Genomic DNA, 20,652 nt, shown 5'->3' on the forward strand with positions numbered 1-20,652 from the left:
TTTCATCCACTGACCTACTCTACCCTCTATCCTCCATGTCCTCACCCAGTCCTTGGATGTCAGGCATACCATGTAGCAGCTGGTGAAACTTAACACCCATGTGAAAGTGGAGAACTTGACATTGACATTAGGAAAGCAGGAAATATCTAAGCAAGCTCGTAACCTCCTACATTCTGATGGCTTGACCATCTTTTTAATAAAAAAAACTTACTTACTTTTCGGTTCTCAAATAGCACCATCCCTCCTAACCTATCCAAACTCTTTATGATTTTCTTATTAGCTTCTAAGATTCCTGTCCAGCAATTCTGCCACCTCTTCACCAACCTAACGTGTCTGGCTCTAAAGCAGCACAATCCACAGAAACATCTCTTATGCAGGCTACTTTGGAGAGGTTTCCTACCCCTATATCAGGGAACCTATCAGGGGGTTTTGATCCTTCTTGACCTCTCAGCAGCCTACAAATTCAATCAGAACACAATCATGTCCATTCTCACAAATCCTGATATTAGGAGCATAGCAATTGTTTTTCTTCTACTGGAGTGATGGTACACTGCTGCACCATGCTGAGTCTCCAGCGGTCCACAAGGATATGGGGGATATCAGTATTTGGTGTTCCTCCAATTTCTCTCTACTCATGCTCATTCTTCCTTGTATATTCCAGTAACATGTATCCATGTGTCAAGCTATGGTCATCCCCCAATGGAATTCTTGCATCACAACATCTGCAACATTTGGTTTAGATCTGGACAATTGACTATTCTTCTTGCTCCATGTTGCTAACCTTTCTCGGTCATGTCGGTTTCTCCTGGTCATCTCTCTCCACTTAGGACACTCAGGGACTTGCTTAGTCCCTTGTCATCTCGACACTGGACTACTTCCTTCAAGTCTTTCCTGGCAGGTCTTCCCCTGCGTGCCATTACACCCATAAAACAGATACAGAATGCAGCTGCATGTCTTGTTTTCAATCATCCCAAGTTCTCCCACATTACTCATTGCTGTGATCTCTCCACTGGTTTCCTTTTGCTGTTTAGAGCGAATCCAAAAACAAAGCCAAAAAACAGACCAGCTACCTGATGGCACCCAGGCAGTGTAACAAATTTCCTCTGGCAGTCTTTAAACAAAGACAAAAGACCCACCACTTCATTTGACTTTCCATAGCTGTACATTCTTTTTGTAGTATGCCATTTGTAGCTTAATGATATTCTTATGTGTATGTGTGTTTGATGTTTAATGCAAATTAACGTTAATTCTAAGCCACGTTACTATTTTTTTTTTCAGAACAGGAAGTTAAATGCCTCCAACCTTTACTATGCACTTTAAAAGCCAACATCTAGTAATTGATATGAGTGCATGTTACAGTATATCAAAAGCCTCATCCTACCTACTGATATGCTTTGTGGTGCATGCAGAGAAACCCCAAAAGAACCCTGTGTTAATCCACAGATTAGACGCTGTCTGTGCACTCTGATACAGCGCTACAGATTTACCCTGAAGAAAAAATATGGCACGCACCATAAGCCAGCTTAATATAAATACCAAAGCCCTCCTGCTGTGAAGGTTATCTTCCATATGACTCAGTCTCACAGCTCATGTCTGAAGCCAAATTTGGGGATAAATAGCATCCTTCCAAAGAACACAGATGATTCCGATGCACGTGGTAAAATCTGATGGAATCAGTTCCCACGGGAAACTTATGCATTGCTTATGCATTGATTATGCATTGCTCAAATCAGTCCTTGTGTACTCACAACCTCATTCCTCAAGGGGCGTTCAAAACCTTTCCGGGAATTTTGATTGTTCAGTATAACAGAAATCAGCTATTAGAGTAAAAGCAATCTTTATTTCTTTATAGAATCTCTTGCTACACTAATGCACTTATCCCAGTGTTTCACTAGTGCTTGGAAACCATCAAGGTAGAACATTTTCTCAGTACGCCGAAGCCATGATTAGACTGTCTGAAACACTGGCCTCCCGGGAACTCCCTTAATATCTTAAGTATGTGGAAATGGCTTACTATAGCCACTGCAATGGCAATAACTCCCAGACACGTACCTGTATTGTGCAAGTGGTGTTTAGAAATGATTGCAGAACAGTTCCCACAAACAGATGCAGCCCTTGCACAAGTTGGCAACAAGTTATCCGTCGATTTTTCAAGGATCAGGTGTTCCACTCACTGAATTTTCACGGTAATGACCACAGTGGGCTCCGAGCCACCTCGGCCAGGATCGTCATTTATGGACGTACGGCCTTCTTTAAAACCCTTTTTACCACTCAAATGTTTTACTGCAGCTAAGAGTCTCATCGCCATACTGTGCCTGACGTTTTTCCGTAAATGTCAATCGGTTTTACACCTTCATTCACGGTAATTTAATCACGCGTCCTGGTTTGACTGGAACACTCATTACAGATGACTTTCAGCAGCTGACTAATGCAGTAACCTTTCAGTAAAGAGTGAAGAATCCCAGTCTCTTTTCCTAAACACCATGAGGTAATGTTTAACCTCTCACCTTTTAAAACTGCTACCTAAGCTTGTCAAACTTTGTCTGTTGCCACTTCCTGAAAACCGTCAGCAGGATTCCCATGGGAGAAACGCATGGGTCTGAGTCCAGACAATGACCTGCTTCATGTTAAACGTGTGTGGTATCTGGTCTTCAATTAACTAGACAGTGTATAATAAATAAGTGCTCGAATGTTTTGAAATGTACTTTGGGAAATGACATCATTGTTGCACTTTGGCTGACATTTTGTCTCAGTTTTCTCTTAGGTGATGTCAGACATATGCTACTGATTTCTTTGGAACCAAATGAGTCAGTTATTAATGAGGAAGGTGCTCATTCTAACTTGGGCTCATTAAAACATGCTTTTCTGAGACAGTTGACTGATTTGTTACTTTGTGTAATGTGAATGTCACTCACTGCCATTATATATACCGCTTAAAAGTTTGGGATCACTTTCTAACTCCACGGTCATTGTAGATTTTTATCTCTTTCTACATTGTCAAGCAATGTTAAGGGTGTCCAAAATATGCAATTATTCTCTTTTGTACCGTTGATGTTGAGATATATCTGATACTTATGCTCTGTAATGCCTTCATAGCGGCTCTAATCTAAGGTGCTGTTTGCTAATTGGTGATTTCTGAGGCTAGTAACTCCAAGCGAACTTCTTCTCTAGAATAGAGGTAAGTTTTGTTCTTGCTTTTCAGAAAAGGTCTTCATGAGAGCCAGTTTCATCACGGTGCTTTATGGGTTTTGCAAATGCACTTGACACAATACTATTCTTGCAAGAACTATTCCAGAAGGGCTGACTTCCGTGTCCTAAGATAACAACTGACTTGTTGTTGTTGTTACATAATTACCTAACTCCATATGTGTTATTTCATAGTTTTATTATTTTATAAACAACGCTGTTTACTCGTAACTGACATCATAGAATTACAGGGGCATTTAAACCTTTCAGCATCTGCCCAAACAACATTCAGCTTTTTTTCAGTACAGGCAAACATTCTGATATTGTCTACAGAGGAGCTGGATAAAGATTAGTGTAATTGGAGGTCAGACACAAAGTGTCAGCAGACACTAAAGGCAAAGAAAGCAGATTTCTTGAAATAATTTTTGGCGTTGTGCAGTGGTATAAAGAAAAAGGATGAATTAATACATTTTTGAGTAAGATTTAAAATGCCTTAAGTTACCTTTATACTTCTAGCAAAAATGATCCATATCCAATTTACTGAGCGAATCCAGATTGACCTGCATGATCTGACAATATTCTAAATGGCTTTTATTACTCCTAATCTGACCAACAGGAAGAATGATATTACATGATGTTTTCAAACTCACCATAAAAAAGGCGTTATCATTTGTCAACTTCTTTACTTTGACCTCAGAATTCTGACTTTTTTGACAAAAAAAATAATAATAAAACACAAGCAGAGGGTCAATCCAGTGTGCTGCAACAGCACTACAGCGATACCTCACCCTAACTCTAATTATTCCCCCACTGAAATCCTCCTTCACCATCATCCTCCATCTTTCCCAGCACAAATCGTTATGAGTGTTATTCTGTATTGATGTAAAAGTCACATAAATTCCAATTTGATTTCTGTTCAAATGGAGGACGGATTGAGCAGCACAGGTGTCAAATATGAAGTGTTTTAACCTAGATAACATGAGGAAGACTGTATTTTTTTATACATACATGCAGTTTCAGTGGATAGACGTGTCAAATTAAATTATTAGTCAAATAAAAGTCACTTGTAATTATGAATGTAAACTGTCATGACATGCAACTCTGATCTGACCTAAGGAATCAGAATGGAGCAATGTGGCTTGTAATGTGAACATAGACAATGTCTCCCTAATCAGAATGGTAAAATCAGATGGGTTGGACTGTTCACACTAGCATAAAAAAAAATGTAATTAAAATTCACATCGGAGTCACGTAAGCAAAATAATCAGATTTGAGCCACTTCAGCCGAAAGTGTGAACCTAGCCATAGTCGCCATTATGAAGTCATCATTTAAAATTTTTATATATATTTTGACAGTATCATGAAGGTTTTTTTTTTTCAGGGTTTTATAAAATGAATTAAGCGAAATTTATGGTTAAAATATGAAACCGTTTGAAAGGAAGCAGAACCTCACGGGAAGAAAAGTGCTAAGCTGAACAAAGTAAATTGAGCATGCTTCAGTGAACTCTGTGAAAGCCATCAGCCCTGCATAGGCCATTTGAGCGTCTTTCCTTTGCCTGTTCTTTAGAGCAGGGTGTGTGTGTGATGCCTATTCTTTAGAGCAGTGAAGTGGATAATGAATACAATGCAAATTCATGTCGCGCTAGTGCCATCATGTGGTGAGGGGAAAAAAACAAGGCAGCACACTTCATCACGGTGAGGTCAGATAAGCATTTATTGAAGATGTCAGGGGGTTAAACCATAATAAAGAGAGAAAAGAATCACGGTACCCTTACACGTCACTGCTAGGCGCAGGCCTTCACACTTTTTCTTTTTTTTTTTTCAAAAGGAAACTGCATTAGAAAGGGTATGGCACTGCAAGACCGATGTCTTACAAGGATTATAACACAAGTTATTAAATGTACACAAATTACAAGTTGTAGATAAGTAATCTAAGAAACAACTTTAGAGCTTTGATTCAAATGTAAAAACATAAGAAAATACTATCACTTCAGTATAGCATATGATCAGAAGTTAATTTACATTTAAACGGCTGCAGGCGAATTCCTGCAAATGTAGCAAATGTAGTGTCTAGCAAGGCCTAGTAGCTGTCGGACTGAAAAATAAAATTCAACCCATCATCCGGATGAACACGCTAGATTTCACTCAAACAATAGGAAGGTCACTTGTATAATTGCACAAGCTAAACTGTAATGTATGCATTGCAAACAAATAATAGTATTGTCAGTTGTAAAGGCAAAGTGTTTTAAGTGTAATATATGCTATTCGTGTAAATAACTGAAAGCTTTAAAGATATGACGCACAATACAGCACATCTGCAGCATGCACTGGTTGCTTAAGCATGTAGAGACAGGATGCATCATATGACCTATACTACAGAGGCACGTCAACTATTTACAAATTTCTTTAAAAAAAAAAAAATAGCGCTGAAATGTCTGAAATGTCACTGGGCCGAAATGAGCAAGCTGGAGAAAACCTCAACTACTAAATTAATACTGCAGTGACTTTAAAAAAATAAATAAAACAATTTTGAAAAAGACTAGTTTCCTCATAAGATGACACAAAAGTGGAGAACTTGCTTAAGCCCAAAAAAAGAAAAAAAGAAATGTGTTTTAAAAAAAAAAATGAAAAAAGCGCCCGAACACATTTTTAAACCATCCCAACAGGAAATAGTACATATATTATTACTTAATAGAATCTATAGTAGATATATAGTTAATATTCGTTATATGCACAGCGTACACTCGGACAACTGTGTGCACCGTATAATAGTATATCTATTTATACTTAAATAAGCAATATAACACATTCACATTTATAACCGTCGTATACCGCATTTCAACAGATAATAAAGTAAAAGCAATACAAATAAAATCTTGGTCTACAGAGTAAACCAATACTTTACAATATGTGTGTTTGTCTTTTCTTTTTTTTTTCTTTATTGAAACGTCTCATGCACAGAGAGGTTTCAATGTCTGTCGGAACTGGTTTGAAAATAGGCTGGGTCTAGGTGCTTCGGTGGCATGAAGGCATCATTTTTTTTTAGTTTTTTTGTTGTTGTTTTTTCAAAAAAGAAAAATCATAAATGAATAAAAATAAATAAATAAAAAGCATCTCAGACTCCATCTAGGAAAAAGATCAGAGATCAGAGCGGAAACCTCATATGGAAGACGTACTGTATGCTGTAAGCCCTTAGGATGGAAGAGTCATGCACTGTATAGGTGTAGCGACGCTCTTTGTGGTTCCTAAAAAAAATAAATAATAATAATTAAAACAATTAAAGAATAAAATAAAAGATTTTTTTTTTAAAAACCCTACTACCCCTTCTCTTGAGGTGATCACGTGTAGAAAAACGAGGTCGGGCTATCTTTTATGGAACCTTTCCGATCTTAAAAATGGCTTAACGCTGCTACAGGTAGGATTAGCAGTTGTAATTACTAATTAATAATTAGTAGTCCTTTGCTTCCAGAGTCAGCCCCGGTCATCCACAGTACAAATGTGTGAATATCTGAGTCGATAATTTTTCCAATATTTATTTTTTTGTCCTGTTTGTGCACCGTGGCGTTTAATGACAAACGTTGATGCTAAGAGCAAATCCTTTTTCGTTTGTAAAAATTTCACAAAGTGGCCTGGGACAACAGGAGCTATGGTAACGAATGTAAATTCGTGACTTTTGTTTAATGCTTGCAATCTTTTGAAACGATTTATGATTACCACTTAACACGACACATAGCTCCTTTAACAACCACATGTTTCTAGTACGTTCACGAAGTGTAAAACCCATAGAGAACTTTTATAGTATAGCGACAAAACAGGAGTGACTAAAGAATAGTCCCTTTTGGCTAATTCTAGTTAAGTTAACAGAGTACGTTATAGTTGGAGGGCCGTTAATCACTTTTTGCCCAAAGCAGCACAACATCAAGAGAACACTCAGAACGAGAAAACACCAAAGTACGATTCAACACGCCAGCCCTTTCACGCCACAAGAAAGCACGAGTTTCTGTCCTAGTCTACGTCTCCACTCAGATTAGGCTAAAAGCTGCCAGTTAGTGTGTTCAGGTAAATCCCAGATGCCTTACTGCCTTGCTCTCGGGATGATCCTATCTGCTCGAAGTGAAATGATGAGTTACACTGAGGCATGAGAGGCAAAAAATTTGAGTGTTTAACTAACACCGGAATGTGTTGGAATTTTTTTCCGCTAACAGGGAGTTACAATGAAACTGCCTTCGCTTCTCAGGTTCAAGGTGCAAACCTGCTCTTTTGCTAACTTGAATGTATCTTCCACAGATCCAACATGCAAACTAATACAGCAAAGAACACCGAAAAATGGTAAGGAAGGAAATTGGAGACCTGCACATACACATACCTCAAACACAAGCAGGGCCGAAAGAATCTCAAATTTTGCACTTTCGAACTTCGTGGAATCCAAGCAATGTTCACCACTACGTACATAGGAGAGATGAGAGAAGATGTGTACACGCAGAGTGGTTAGATAGTAGATTAAGCGAGAGTAAGGAACTATATAGGAGCAAAAGAATTCTTTAGCATTATTCATTGTTATTGAAACTCCACGTCTGTCTATGCAAAAAAAAAAAAAAAAAAAAACAAAGAAAAGAAAAACCCCACGCAATTAGTTCAAACACCGAAATGTAAAAGCCAAGCCCCAAACACTGGCCACAGCACAGGCAAAGCTCCTGAAGGTGAAATGACTCCTAACCTGTGAGTAAAAGTCCTCTCTCAATCTCTAGAAAAGGCAGAAGTGCCACGACAGGCACCGATAGTTACATTACAATCACTGCTGACAGCTATTCCCGCTATGGGAAAGGAGAAGAGAACTTTCCAACTATATTACAGCAAAACTGCACAAACTCCAGGCACAATTTGGGTTGGCAACATTAATGTAGAGCGATGTAAAGTAACACTGCCCTAGAAATGGGAGTCATTCAAGGGTGCGTAGGCGCCCCGTTAGAGATCTGCTAAAGGTCTCAGGCCTCGGCACGGCGCTGAAGATTGACCGCAGCAGGCTGGAGGAGTGCAAAGAGCTGCCATACAGCCTAAAGGCCAGTGAGGTCAACAATGGCCTTGATGAAGATGGTGTCGTCGCGGATGTAGGAGTTCTTCGAGTCAAGTTTGGAGAGCGGGCAGAAGAGGGGGCAGCCGCTGGCGATGTTCATGTCGCTGACAGGTCTCTGGAATGACGAGGATGAGATGTCGGGTCTGAATGCGTCGATGATGTGCTCTCTGTTATTCTGGTCCAGCAGCATTAGGGTGACCTGTAGGAGAGGAGTTAATTGTTATAGCTTTGTTCTCTTTATGCAAAAAAAAAAAAAAGCTGCTTCATTACAGGGACAAGGCTTTATATCAATTAACAAGATGTTGAACCATGTGTCTACACCCAGGATTAGGCTTACTTTAACATTTAAATGGGCTACACAAAGCCAAAATGACCCCATTAGGAAAAAAATAAATAAAAAAACTTTTCATGCTGTCACATAAAATAAAATCACCAGCAGGTGGTGTAAAACACCATGAACCAGCAGTTACATCATCAATCCTGTAATTACACAAACCAAACAGATTAATTAATTGATCCCGCACACATTTCGCCTTTGAGCCACATGTCAGGTGCACATGTAGTGAGAAATACCTTTTGATTAAAAGGCCACTTGAGCAAGGCATCACTGTGTCCCCTCATCACCACGAAGAACAGAGACAAGTGAGTGCCGCGCCCTGTCCCGTCCCCGTTCAGGTAGATGCGCAAACACATCTTATAGCCATATTTGCTTGTATAAAATGCTAGACAGGAGATAGAAAGAAATGGATTTCAATTGGCAGTCTGAGCACAACAGTTAAAATGTAAAAAAAAAAAAAAAACAAACAAACACAATGAACTTTTTGTATCGGTACCAGGTGAGAACATGGCAGGGGCCCGTCCAGCTACAGCGTCTTGCCTCTTCTTGGCGAAGTCTGAAATCTTCCACACAAAAACACCATCATAAGTGGCAGCCGACATTTCTCTCATCTTGCTCTCCATCTCCACGATGGAGAGATCCCTCAGCCCCACTGTCCTCTCCAGCTGACGAACCTAAAGACGGATCACAGAGGCAGGTATAAGTGGTGAACAATTATTACACTCTAAAGTGTCATAAAAGACAGGTACGTTTGAACATTAGCTTTGACACGGATCATGGTAAATGACTTGATTCCATATCTAAACATACAATAAAACTGTAAAGTTGGCATGTCATGGATTGGCACCCTGTTCAAGGTGTACCCTGCCTCGTGCCCTAAGTCTCCTAGGATGGGCTTCAGGCCGGACGCAACCCGGGATATACAGGATAAAGCGGTATAGACGATGAGTGAGTGAGTGAGAGTTGTCATGTCTGTACAGTGAAGATATTTGTGAGAAAATAGGCTGAGGGGACGAAAGAGTGAATAACAGAACAAATCAAGATTGTTTTTGCAATTTTTGTCTGTTTGTGCATGCATCATGTAAAAACTACTGAAGGAATTTTAATGTGGTTTTTACAAAATTTACATATTTTCACACACTTGACGATAACACTTAAAATCTTTAGCTCATTCCAAACATTCATTCATTCAACAGATGGTGGTGTAAATTTTTTAAATTGAGCTTATGTGTGTGCAATTAAATTCCATGTGAACGAAGTCGAGGACATATCTAGTATTTTAATAATTTGGTTGCTGTGGATGTATAATTTTCAGAACTTTTTTTGAACCCTTTCATTACCTTGTTATTGAGGATCTCGATCTTGTCCTGGTCGAGCCGGTGCTGTCGGTTGTAAGCCTCCATAGTGGTGGCCGAGCGCTCCATCTCGCGATTCAGCACACACACAATGTTCTCGAAGGTACTGGCCTTCAGCTCGAGCTCCTGGCAGCGACGGCTCAGCTCCGCCACTTTGGTCTTCTCGCTGTGTAGTTGCAGCTCGAGGGCGGCGCCGACAGCACTGGGCAGCGGGGTGAATGAGGTGGCCAGGGTGGGCGCAGGCGGTGCAGGAGGTGGATGATTAGGTGCGGGCGCGCACGGCACGCAGGGCCCCTGCACGGGAGCCCCAGCGCTCAGCTGGCCCAGCTTAACTTCCAGCTCACACAGAGACTGCTGCAGCTCCTCCAGCTTGTGGCTGGCCATCTCCAGGCCCTGCGGCTGCAGGCTCTCAACGCTCACCTTGATGCCCATGATAAAGTGCAGCAGCAGATTTAGGTGCTCGTATGAGCAGGCCCGCTCGTGCTCGTGGATCTTCTCCTTTTCCACCTGGAAGTGAGTGAATGTGACATATATTCATATAGTGTATTAAAAGAAATAAAACACACTTAAAACATTCCAGCCTGATCATTTTCTTGCTAATTACAAATCAACAAAAATGGAAAAGAAAAAATATGATCTCTGTAATAACACAGAGTAAACATCTAGTGACTTTATTGATTTTATTATATATTTAATGTTGTCATATTGTATTAAAAAAATATTTTCATAAATTTTAAAATCGGGTAATTAGTGGTTTTTTATTCCAGAATTCCTGAACAAACAAAAAAAAACTTTTCATGTACCTGTACTTACGGTTTACTTTTCCTCCACTATATCCTGCAACAATTACTTGTCCTTTCTACTTCATTACATTTCTGCATGACAATGTGTTACACACAGTGCTGTGAAAAAGTATTTGCCACTTCCTGCTTTTTTGTGCACATTTGTGATTTAGATCATCAAACTAGTTTTAATATTACACAAAAATTCTTTAATTACACTAAAGTTCTTTAGATTGCTGTATGTTTGGGGGAATTGGGGGGTTCCTTTTTTTTTTTTTTTACATAAGGCCAGGTAGATTTGGACAGCATTTTTTCGCCTAAATAAATGAAATCTTAATTTAAAAATATTAAACTGTGGAAATATCGCCACCTGCAGAGTATTATTTGTAATTGCATCATTTGGACAGAAACCAAAAAATTATACGTTCGTCACAGGTTATAGTTGGAGGGAAAGAGAGAGAGAGAAAGAAACTTAAAGGTGATTTAAAGGCTACAAGTTAGCTAATGCAAACAGCATTTTTGACACTTGAGTAAATCTAAAAGTAAGTACTATTGTACTCAGATAGAAATGTAAATAAGAACTTCTACTTTTACTCAAGTAATTATTTTACCTGGAATATCTTCTTACTCGAGTACAGGACGTATGTACTTGTTCCACTATTTATAGGCTAACATTCTTCCTTTGTGACAAGTGAAGCCAGCTCATACTGCACACTTACAGGAAAGTGCTATCCGCCCCCTTCCACACATATGGCCATAATTCTGTATTGCCACAGAATCACAGGCAGTTTTGCTCTTAACCATGTATGGATGTGAAACCGTCAAGATTTTTTAAGGGGACCTATTATGTAAAATTCACTTTTTAGTCATTTTAGACATTCTCATAGGTCTCCAGTGTGTGTTGTGTGTGTACAAACAAAATACATCCCTATTCCATTTTTTTTGTATTGGTCAGGGTTTAAAATGTCCCCTTAACGTAACCTCATATAAACAGGTACCCCTTCTCAGCACTGCTGTTCTCAGCACTACCTCATTTATGTGTGTTCGGAAGAGAAGTGAGAAGGGAGTTTATGGAATAAACCTGCATTATCTTCGGGTTGTTTCAGCTTGAGCGTTCGATAGTTTTTTCAAGTCTGTCTTTAAAAAAAATTGAAGTGAACCTAAGTAAGTACATTACAATAAGTCTTGATCGTTATAAATTTTTCTGCCCGGCTCCCTGACTGTGAAGTTTGTCACATGGAATGCGAGTACAAGATTTTATTTTATTTTAAATAATAAAGTAAAATATAGAATCTTTTAGGTAGAAAATGTGGCATGTTGATACAGGATTACTCACAGACATGTCGCAGCCAACGACGTGAAATCTGCATGGGGTGCGGAATTTTGTACACAGCTTAATGTGATCCACATACTACCATAGACATAAGAAAGAAAAAGCAGGAGCGCCATATTAGTTTGGCAGGTAATGCTTATTTATAATATTCATAATAATAATAATAATAATACATTTAATTACCTTCTCTCTGGGAATTTTCTTCTTCGCACATCCTTCACAAATCATTGGGTATTTTGGACAAATCTCATCATGGGCCTAAAGATAAGGACAGAGCATAAAATAAAATAAAAAATTTAACCCCTTATTATATTATCAACCTTTTGGATTTGTTTCACAATCATGCTAACATTTAACACTTATCCTGATATAAAAATAAATAAAAAAGACAGGTTACCTTAATGTTTTTAAAATGAAAAGGTTCTTTGCAGTATTTGCAGTTCAAAGTTCTCTCAGGGCATTCCCGTTCATTGTGGCGTTCAAGTTCGTTGGCTCTCAAGAGCTCTTTGCAGGATGGGCATGGGATGATCATAAAATCACACTGTCCCTCATGGGTAGCCTGGAAGGGGGGGGGGGGGAGCATGTTATAGAACAAAAACAAAACATGATCACACACCCTTATGACACATATGAACCTTCCACCCAAATATTGTGCAAATGTTAAGTAAGTTTCCAAAATGTCAGTGGGATAAAATGGGTGATGTTGCATCATTATGGAAAGATTGTGGAGAGAACAAGTTGATCACGATGTCGAGAGACCACAGAATTGTGGAAACTGTTCTAACGTATGTAAACCAGATGATGGGGGGGAAAAAAAAATAAAACATCACATATCACTGTTGCTAAATCGGTTGGAAATAAAAATTGAAGATCAAATTTCATCTGCTTATAAACAATTTTATCCATTCACCAAAAACAAAAAGGGAATGTTTTTATTGACTTTTTAATCATGCCCTGATTACCACCTTGCCAACACAACAATGGGTAAGGAGTTAATTTAACAAACACTGCATTAAAACTCTTGGTTTTTCTACGTTTTCCGCCAGGTGTCTGAAAAACTGTAAAAGTAAAGGAGGCATGTGTGTCTCACGTGTCATTTTGTTTGAAGCCATGATGATCGCAAATACCCACAATAGACGCTCATGTCAAATTAAGACTTGTGATTGTACAGAATAACAGAACACGGTTATTTAACACCTTTATTTCTCTATATAATCTTCAGCTACACTAATGCACTTATCCCAGCGTTTCACTTATGCTTGGATATAGGGCTGCAACAAAGAATTGATTAAATCGATAAAAATCGGCTACTAAAAGAGTTGGCAACAAATTTCATAATTGATTCATTGTCTCGCGCACTGATGCTAGCAGAGTTATAGACGGTGCCACATAGACAGGATGGAGCAAAAATAATTTAAAAAACAAAACGAGAAGAGTTAAAGGACAGATACATGGACTCAGCTCATCTCTGTTCCAGCGGATCTCAAATTTCCTAACTGGCAGACCATAGGCAGTAAAGATGGGCGGAAATGTCTCAGCCTCCCTTACTCTCAGCACTGGAGCCCCTTAGGGTTGTGTTCTGAGCCTCCTGCTGTACTCTTTGTACACGTATGACTGTGTGGCCACTACCAGCTCCACCACCATCATTAAGTTTGCTGACAACACCGTCGTGGTGGGCCTGATCTCTGACAACAATGAGACGGCCTACCTGAAGGAGATTAGGAATCTAGAGAACTGGTGCCAGAGGAACAACCTCCCTCTAAACGTCAGTAAGACAAAGGAGTTGTTAGTGAACTTTAGCACTAAGAAGGAGAGGAATTACCAGACCCCCTTCATTAACGAGCGCACAGTGGAGAGAGTGGACAGCTTCAAATACCACTGTGTTCACATCATGCAGGACATGTCATGGTCAACACTGTGGTGAAAGGGCCTGACAGCGTCTTTAGCACCTCAGACGCTTGAGAGACTTCAGACTGCTCTACAAGGTGCTCAGGAACTTTTACTCCTGCACCATAGAGAGCGTCCTGACGAGAAACATCTCAACCTGGTTTGGGAACAGCAACATGCAGGACAGACATGCTCTACAGAGGGTGGTGCGATCAGCTGAGCGCCGAGCTCCCTGACCTACACTTGATCTACAAAAAGCAGCCAAGGAAGATCGTGAAGGACCTCAGCCACCCCAGCAATGGACTGTTCTGTCTATTTAGGTCAGGACAGCGATTCCGCTCCCTGAAGACCAACACAGAGAGACTGAGGAAGATCTTCTTACAGCAGGCGATAGGGTCTCTTAATCAGTACAGCACACAGCACTGATCCATTTTGCACATCCACACATATGGTTTTTGCACTCACTCTAGACATTCTGAACATTTACTTACACTAGTGGCCACTGCACAACTGCGCATTCATGGACATTAGTTAAATCACTCTATCACAAGTCACTTTAAATAATCACTTTCGAGCATATTTGCACACCCCCTGGACATTCTGTTACACTGATGCGCAAGACACTTTAAATATGTGGATATGTGAATCATTACTCTTCCAGGCACATTTGCAAAGCCCCTGGACATTTCCATTTTTATTTCCATTTATATTCAACTTTATTCCCACACAAAAATTTCATAAATTCTATATTTCTACATTGTACAGCTGTTTTTCATATTCTTCAATATTTTTAGATTTTCTTATATTGTTTATTTTGTACTGTATTTTACTTTAATTTTATATTTTATTTTGTTCTTTCTTAATAATATTTACCTTTATTCTTTATTTACCCATTTTCTTTTTCATAATTATTCCCTATTCATAGTCTTTTATTTTAAGGTCACGAGCAGTTGTCTAAGCATTTCACTGCATATCGTACTATGTATGACTGTGTATGTGACAATTTGAATTTGATTACATGACTAAGGCAGAGAAATCCGTAATCAGGTAATCGTCTCCCGTGCTGGGTGTCTTACTGGTATAATCAACATCTGTGCACGCGTGTACTGTTTACTATAACACTGTGACCACGTGTGTGCGCGTAAAACATTTTATTTTGTGTCTGTACGCGTGTGTGTACAGCGTGCGTGTAAAGCAAAAGCAAGTCTCATTAGAGACATTAAAAATCCATTTTCTCCCTCTGCTCAAGGCTCAGCCTGCTTTTTGCCACCATGCCACACACATACACACCGACCCGTCCTACTTTTGCCTTCACAGACACACACACACACACTTTCTTTTTGCTCTACACAGAAACACTGCTCTGTCGCAATTCTTTTCAAACGTAAAGTGCAGGTTAATTTGTTAATTTTTACTTTACAGCAGTGATTCCGTTAGTGTGTCGCTCATTAGAGATTTCTTATTTATTTATTTTTTGATAAACCAGCGTTTACGTTGTCTGCACATGCACATGTGTGAAAAAAGTGGAGGAAGGGTAATTGCATAAGACAAACGGGGGGAGAAGAGGGGAGCTTACTTTAGATTCACACACACACAGCGCCTGCACGCACAAACGAAAAACACTTATTTGTCTGGATTTATTTTTACGTTTTTAAAAGGTAAAGTGCAGGTTAGTTTATTTTTACTTAATATTTTGTATTAGTTTTATGTATTTATTTTTTTGGGGGTGTGGAACAAATAATTAGAGTTTCCATTATTTCTTGTGGGAAAATTTTTATTTGGTTCACGAATGTTTCGGAATACGAGCCCGCTTCCAGAACGAATTATGCTCGTAATCCAAGTTTTCACTGTATATATTTGGCAGATGTAAAGAATACATGTGTATTTTTTTTTTTTTTATGTTAGTCCATTTTATTGTATTTTATTATTATTATTACAGCTTAAGAAGCAACATGTTTGTGCACTTTCTAAAGATTTTAGTTCTGTTTTTGAATAAATGGTTGGAAATGAATGCTTATCTTTTTTTTGTGTTTTTTTTTTTTATCCGGTTCATTGATTAGTTGAAAATATAATTAACAGATTAATCGATTATTAAAATAATTGTTAATTGCAGCCCTATTCGGATACCATCAAGGTAGAATGTTTACTCAGTATGCCAGAGCCATGAACAGACTGTTTCAAATCTGAAACGCTGGCCTTCCAGGAACTTTTTTAACAGCCCAAACATGTGGAAATGGCTTAGAGGTCAGGACTGTACAAGAGACAGATGTGGCAATCCTAGGTAAGTTCCTGTAATGTGCAAGTAATGTCTGTTAGTTTGTGCAGTTCCTACAGGCAAATTTGCCCATCTCTTGCGTAAGTTGGCGACAAGTTATCCGTTGTTTTTTGAACATCCGACATTGCACTCGCTCGATGTTCACGGGAACGCAGTGGGCTCCAAACCACCTCGGTCAGGATCATTGTTCACGTACATACCGTTTGCACCGTTCAAATGTTTTACTGCAGCTAAGAGTCTCCGCTTGAACACCCCTAATATGCGTTCACGCAATTTGCGTTTAATGTTTAAGGACCACACATGCCAATTCTGCTGTGTGATCTCAAATCAGCTGTCCTTACACTCCTTTTTTAAAGACACTTTTTAAATAACTAAAAATCATCCTACATATTTATTCCCCTTCTTCAAATACCTAATACTTCCTTGCTCAGATTTGTATAATAGATCAATTACTGCTTCACTAATACCCACCTCATATTCTTTGATGGTGCCTGTCCAGTTACATCCTTCGTTAATACACACAGCTTCAAGGGCTTCAACTTCTCGTTTAGCAGCATTGTCGGGAAAAGCCTGCAGGATATTGCACACATCGTTATTACAAAGTCTCCTTAACTTCGTACAGCTTTACTGCTTGGTTCATCATGCAGTTCATCCTGTAGGTCTGTTTGGCTCTACTTTTAATACAGTGACAATGACATCTAGTAAAGATGTCAGATTGACGACATCATGGTAAAGGAATACATTAGCTTTTTTCCGCATCTAATTTCTATCAACTATACAAAGCCTGTTTACTCTTAAGAAGAACGTTTTTTTACAACTATTGTTCAAATTAACTTCTGCATCGTTATCAGACTGGATCTTTGACCCACAACTCTGACCCAAACAACAGAAATAAACCACCCTGCACCACTGTACCTGAGATATTTTGCATAAGTTATAGGGATATGGTTCCTGAATGTTCTGTGACATTATCTTTAAACAGATATCTCTTATAAGATCAAAAACTGAAACTCCAATATTAGCACTGTACTTTGCTTTTCGAAAAAATCTTTCATTAACTGCCTCAGCAGCTGCTGTTAGAACTCAATAGTAATGCACTTTCAGTAAACTTCTTCTCAGAAACCCAGCAAATTTCCCATGTGTGGTCATCACTAGTGCACTATCGGACAAGCCAGATATGAGACGGGGGAAAATACAACTTAAAAAGAAACTGAAAGTATTCCTTTAAATGAAACACAACCACTATAGTTTAGATTCCTGAAAGATGGTGACATGAAGTTTTTAAATTCCTGGCATTTTGTCAAGCAAGGCTTTACAAAAAAAATAAAAAATTCTACACATGGCAAGAACTCACTGGATAATGATCAGAGTATAAAAATAATATTTATTATAATAAGATTAATACCTATTTAATTAATTACTTAATTCTATAAATTACACAGGAATAAAAATCACTGTTTCTGACTAAGACTAAGACAATAAATTTCAGCATAATCTGCATAACACATGTCTTTATTACTATAATAATAATAATTATCATCATCTATAACAATATACTATGCCTTTATAATAATAATACTTATTATTATTATTATTATTATTATTAATAATAATAATAATAATAATAATAATAATTTTATTAAAGTCTGGAGTAAGTCAGTGATTTAGTAAGTCAAAGCAATTTTATCTAACAGGTTATAAATTATTAATTTATTATTGTTGTTAATGATGATGTAGTGATTAACATCATCATCACTACGAATTACTACAGACAATAAAAAAATTAGTGCATGAATTTGCCTTAATTTTAAGATATATTATATTTGGTAAATTATTCAATTCTTTATATGTTTTCTGTTTGTTTATGAAATAAATAGATTCAGAGATATTAACGGCTATTTTCAACATTTTACAAAACTTTAGGCATAAACTTTAAGATAAAAGTATAAAAGAAATAAGCATAAACTTTGTGATATATATCAGCCATTACATTATGACCACCTGCCTAATATATTATCTAATATATTATATTATATATAATATATAAATGTATTTATTTTTATATATATAAATATACATATATTATTTTTATCCTCAAGTCAACCTACTCAATATTTCAACCGCCTAATATTAAGTAGGTCTCCCTATGTATATATTTTTTCCCAAAAAGGTCATTATAGATTTTAGAAATGGCTAAAAATTGTGGAACTCCACACTTATTTAATAACATTTATTCTTGATCTTTTAACTGTTATTATTATCAGTAGTAATAGCAGTAATCTTGTAATAATAATAATAATTTAACAATAATAATTTAAAGAAGAAGAGCTGGCCAAATTTAACAAGCATGTATTTATCTTGATTTTTATTTTATTTTAACATGGATCTCTCTCACACACACACACACACATACACATAAAGAGAGAGAGTCAAGAACTCTTTATATTAGTTTTGTAAAAAGATATTGACTGTTAGTGTGTATGACTATAAAGATTCTCTGTGTTGCAGTCAGTAATTTAAATAAGAATATTTGTTTTTGTGTGTGTATAATTGCAGAGTGCTAACTCACACAGCCCTGTTTCAGGATTGACGTTGGCTCCTCAAAGATATCTTCTTTAATACAGGCACTGCATTTCTGGGGACCAGAACTGGAAATGGGAGGAAGAAAAATGAGGGCGAAATACATTTTTAACTAAAGATATAAAATGTTGTGGATATGTGATGTTTCTGCTTGAATAAAGGGCTGAGTCTGGGTATCAGTGCTGAGCTAATGTGCCTGGCAACAACAGCGAGCAACTGCACAATGCCTGGAACAGAAAGGAAAACGGAGCTAACTGTGCTAGCAAGCCTTTCTTTCTTTTGTTCGTCTTGCCTCGAAAAAACGCGTTTCACTGACTGGCATGCGAACAAAACGTGAGATAAATGATCCAGCAGTGTGTGTGAGGTATTTACAGTGAGTGTCAGGTGGTGGTGTTATTGAATTGTAAGATGAGGTGTGAGCTTTATTGTGCCTTGTCGTTAGCATTTGCTACACGGGACTGAACGCGCGTTTTCCCCACCTCACTGTTTTGTTGAAGCAGTAGGAACAGAAGCGGTGTCCGCACTGCGCCTGGAACGGCCTCCGCAGGATCTTCTGACAGATGTTGCACAGATGCTTTTCTTCCAGCTTGTTGGCCAGGATTTTCCTCGGGAAGCCCGGCTTGTTGCCTTCCAGAGAAGACGGAGGGGACGGTTCCTGTGCAGCCATTATTATTATTCCCGAGCGAGCATGTGACCTGCCTAAATGAAACCGAGCATTGGGTTAAAAAAAGGGGGGGAAAGCGAAAAGCAAAAACAGCATGAGCTATCTCTAACAAATGTGCATTAGTTAATAAACCTAACGCTTAGTCATTATTACCCTTTTACACATCACATCATCACAGGGTGTTCACGTGCTCGGGTTTTGTAACCAAGGTTACTCACCAGGACCCTCCCCAGATTAACAAATAACGCTAAGCTAAATAACTTCAACATTACTTTTGTGTGACTTATTATATTTTATTATTATTATTATTATTATTATACCTAAGTTATTCCTTTAAACAGTATCTATCCTATTTTATGTTTACTATGATTGTTTTAATATGATTGTTTTAATCAACATTTAGAAGAAAATAAAACAAACAAACACTTACCATTATACGTTCCAGTAAATTCTCAGCGACGAAGTCTAACCTTCTCCAAACCACCATAGCTACATCACTTTTTCTCAATTTCATCCAATACAGCTGTATTTCTAATCTTCAGTCTGGTAAATAAAAAGTACGCAATGTGCTTTCTCTCTCTCTCTCTGGAACCGGAGTCGATTCAGGGATAAAAGAGTCGGTTCTTTGATTCGACGATTTTAGAGTAAAGCGCGGTCCTTGAGGAATCGAGTGAATGCAGAGTGAATCATTAAAGTCTATTCATTAGAATTGAATCTGATTCAGTTAGCACTACTTCAGAGCCTGGAGCCTATCCCAGGAGATACACCCTGAATTAGGTGCCAAAACATCACCGGTCTCACACACACACAGACGCTTATTCACTATGGGCCATTTAAGAACACCAATTAGTCGAACCTTCTGTGGAAGGAAACCCTTCCTGAAGTAGCCACCACTGACGGGAAAAAAAGTTTGTAAAAACTGTTTAAAAGGTTAATGCAGCTGTAATAAAATCAGAGATATTATTCTTTAAGATTTAAGCCCACGAACATGTATACCAAGCTTGAAAAAAAAAAATTGATAAAGATTAAGTTTAGTCTTAAAACAACTCCAGCGTGTTGAAATTCACTTAGACCACTTCAGCGCTGTTATTTCAGCAGTGAAAAATAGTAACTAATCTCAGTAAAATACTTAGTTTAGATTTTCTAATTTATATATATATATATATATATATATATATA

The 20,652-nt window shown here is 38.0% G+C and overlaps 1 protein-coding gene across 1 annotated transcript; it reads right to left on the reverse strand.

Moving 5' to 3' along the window:
• Positions 1-4,876: 4,876 nt before the first annotated feature.
• On the reverse strand, positions 4,877-20,616 carry traf2a (Tnf receptor-associated factor 2a). The gene is made up of 12 exons (XM_053480392.1): positions 19,904-20,616; positions 19,289-19,508; positions 18,799-18,877; positions 16,701-16,799; positions 12,465-12,626; positions 12,251-12,325; positions 12,071-12,145; positions 9,938-10,459; positions 9,094-9,271; positions 8,834-8,982; positions 7,553-8,459; positions 4,877-6,431 (listed from the first exon to the last, which is right to left on the reverse strand). Exons 2-11 carry the CDS (start codon positions 19,474-19,476, stop codon positions 8,241-8,243), a joined length of 1,746 nt encoding a protein of 581 aa, XP_053336367.1. The 5' UTR covers positions 19,477-19,508; positions 19,904-20,616; the 3' UTR covers positions 4,877-6,431; positions 7,553-8,240.
• Positions 20,617-20,652: the final 36 nt, after the last annotated feature.

This window comes from Clarias gariepinus, chromosome 21, assembly GCF_024256425.1.
Source record: "Clarias gariepinus isolate MV-2021 ecotype Netherlands chromosome 21, CGAR_prim_01v2, whole genome shotgun sequence".
NCBI lineage: Eukaryota > Metazoa > Chordata > Actinopteri > Siluriformes > Clariidae > Clarias > Clarias gariepinus.

Bases quoted from the DNA above. Each gene is read 5' to 3' on its own strand.
- traf2a (XM_053480392.1), bottom strand. From the start codon at position 19,476: ATGGCTGCACAGGAACCGTCCCCTCCGTCTTCTCTGGAAGGCAACAAG. The intron at 12,326-12,464 runs GTAACCTGTCTT...CCTTATCTTTAG, and splicing joins TTCATTTTAAAAACATTAAG to GCCCATGATGAGATTTGTCC. The intron at 9,272-9,937 runs GTAATGAAAGGG...ATCCGTCTTTAG, and splicing joins TCGAGATCCTCAATAACAAG to GTTCGTCAGCTGGAGAGGAC.